This window comes from Puccinia triticina, chromosome 9A (assembly GCF_026914185.1).
Source record: "Puccinia triticina chromosome 9A, complete sequence".
Lineage (NCBI taxonomy): Eukaryota > Fungi > Basidiomycota > Pucciniomycetes > Pucciniales > Pucciniaceae > Puccinia > Puccinia triticina.
This window is the reverse complement of record NC_070566.1, coordinates 4,105,048-4,107,667: the sequence shown is the minus strand read 5'-3', so window position 1 is coordinate 4,107,667 and position 2,620 is coordinate 4,105,048. Positions and strand designations below refer to the sequence as shown.

Below are 2,620 nucleotides of genomic sequence, written 5' to 3'. Positions count from 1 at the left end.
GCCACGCGACTGTAAAGATTTGCAGTGTTGGAGTACCCCAAAATGGGGAGGACTCCTGGACTTATTGAAACATGTGTGCGCTGTTGATCTAGAGAAAAAAAGAGGAGTGAGGGGAGGTAGACAATAAATAAAGGCGCCTCGACGGGGGCTGGACCTTCACGGGTCGAGTTCCCCTCTCGCAGTTGTGGAGGTTGAGCACAATCCGTCGGTTAACACTCTCCGCTTTTGCATTTGCAAAGGTTTGAGGGCTTTAATCTTTTATCTCAATCCCCTGTTGCGCTTGCGCAGGCTGATTATGTCTTATCTTTTCCCCCTGCTGCGCTTGCAAAGGTGGGTCAAAACATTCATCACACAAAGAAGGAAAAAACCTCCCCTGTTGCACTTGCACAGGTTGAGGTAAATTTTACTCCCCTGTTGCACTTGCTCAGGCTGGGCAATTTATTTAACCAACCATTTGCCCACCTCTCTCCCCTTGCATTTGCAACAGGCAGAGGTGGGAGAATCCGGTCCCTTTTCATTCATGGTTCATGAATTGGGGGATCAGTCCGAGGCATTAATGTTTGGGGACTTAAAATTTAATTCACACGGCAGCAAAGTCAAACATACTTCTGCCTGGGAAGAAGGGAACTGTGGGAAATATTGCCAAGTTGGCCACTGTGCCACTGGCAGGCCCCTTTTGGGGCCTTTTGGGAAAGGGGGAGGGTGAACCCATGAACCCAATTTCCATGAAACTGTGGATTTAACATACTTAGATCAATACAGCATTCGAAGATACCCGACCCTTCCAATTCACTTCCTCAGCCTGGTCGCCACCCCATCGCTTTCGCCATCGTTCAATGAATCCATCCTAGAATACGCCTGCCGATCGGTCTCACGCAATGAATAGGCTGTCGACCTCGACCTTCAGTGAGGCAGAATGAGATTAGGTACTCGTTCAGCTTTGCAGGCTTACCGAGCACCTGTTTGTTCTTGAGTGCCCAGAACCTTGCGGTTGACTTCCATGTGTATGCTCTATGCCCCGTCTGAATGTGCTCAAAGCTCAATGTGCTGACTTGTCCCTTTTTATGGACTTGATCTTTCAGCATTTTTCTCTGGCTTCCTCCTCAACACATCAATTGATTTGCGTCGTGATTGTTGCCAAGTGCCGATGATCCCTCCTCATCCTACCAGAAATCCTGGCCGGTTGAAAGTGGCCTTTACTTACCTTACGCTGACGCCGCTGTTGCTATCCTTACTGATCATGTCCTCCTCGCGATCGATTGGCCTACTCGAATCCTCCTTGTTGATAAAACCCGACCCCTCATCCTTTGCTCCATCGCCACTCCTCAAGCACCGCCATCTCAACTTTTCCCATCTGCCTAGCTGCAACAATCCTAGTACAATTATTCTCCATTTTGTTCGTCGCTCCTTCCTAGAAGGAAACAAGAAGCTTGTACTTCATACCATTAAGATACTAATTTTTATTGTACTACTCGAATCTTGCCCTTACTTTTATAGATTATAATGGCTGTTCGATCCATCCTTTGATCTCGTCACCACAGTGTCGTCGCAGGCCCGACCGCAGCTGCTCAACCTCAAACCACGGCTGACAAAGCTGAAGCCGCCCAGGCTCTCGCCCAAGTCGAAGCAGCTAGAGCTACTCCCGCTATTACGTTTGCCCCGGTAAGTTTCTCTTAGCCTTTTTGCTTCCTCTCATTTGAAACTAATGTAACCTTTCATATGGCTATGTAGTCACCCACCCGAGGCAAGTCTCCCTTCGACGAAGCTCCGCTACCTTATGAAGGGCGGCCTATGCAAGGGGCTGAGCTCCCTCCACATATGAGGCGCACCCCGCATGCTGATCGCCGTCGTTGTTGGCCGACGCCAGACCGCGCTCCCAGACGACCTTGTCGTCCATCTCCCTATCATCGTTCCTCGCCTCCGTTCTCTCCGTTAGCCCATCGCAGCTCGTCCCCTTCTTTCCAATCTTCCCCTCCTAGCTTAGGTCCTGAAGGTCCTACCCCCAGCAATGAGCAGTACAGTGCTGCCTTCTTTGCCCACAGCTTTGTCAACTTCTTGCATGACCTTCGTACCATCTTAGACCGTCTTCCACCAAACCACCCTGACGCCCAGGCCCACAACCTCATAAGGATGGATGCCACCCTCCTAGAGCACTGGTACCGCCACCGCGCGGATCAATTGTACGTCCTATTTCCTCCACCTTTGTTTCTATCCTTATTGATCCTGGTATTTCCATCTCCAGCAACTCGATCTAACGCTTCCGGTCCTATGTAGGGTCAAGATGTTTAGTAACCCCTATTCCAATGCCGGCCTTGTTTATCGCACCCTTGTATCCACGATCCTCTGCCTTGGTGTGATCAACAGCCGACATGCCTATGATCCGTTCAATCCTGCGCTCTGATCCTCTGCTTGTTTTCCTCGTTCCTTTCCTTACTATCCTGACTTCTCTTTTACCAAATACATGTAACCCAGCCCCAAAAATAAATAATAATAAAAAAAAAACCTCTAACTAAATTTTTCGGACTATATCAATATAACTAACCCTATCCCAACAACTGATGTTATATCCTGCACTTCCTACCCTGTATGTTGTACACTTTTTTTTTTTAGTTTTGTTTTA

General features: G+C 48.6%; 1 protein-coding gene across 1 annotated transcript; it reads left to right on the top strand.

The window, feature by feature from the left end:
* Nucleotides 1-1,000: 1,000 nt before the first annotated feature.
* On the top strand, nucleotides 1,001-2,401 carry PtA15_9A407 (uncharacterized protein; the record flags this gene model as incomplete). Its single annotated transcript, XM_053172612.1, has 5 exons — nucleotides 1,001-1,004; nucleotides 1,083-1,376; nucleotides 1,553-1,662; nucleotides 1,732-2,180; nucleotides 2,275-2,401. 5 exons carry the CDS (start codon nucleotides 1,001-1,003, stop codon nucleotides 2,399-2,401), a joined length of 984 nt encoding a protein of 327 aa, XP_053023835.1.
* Between the last annotated feature and the right edge of the window lie 219 nt (nucleotides 2,402-2,620).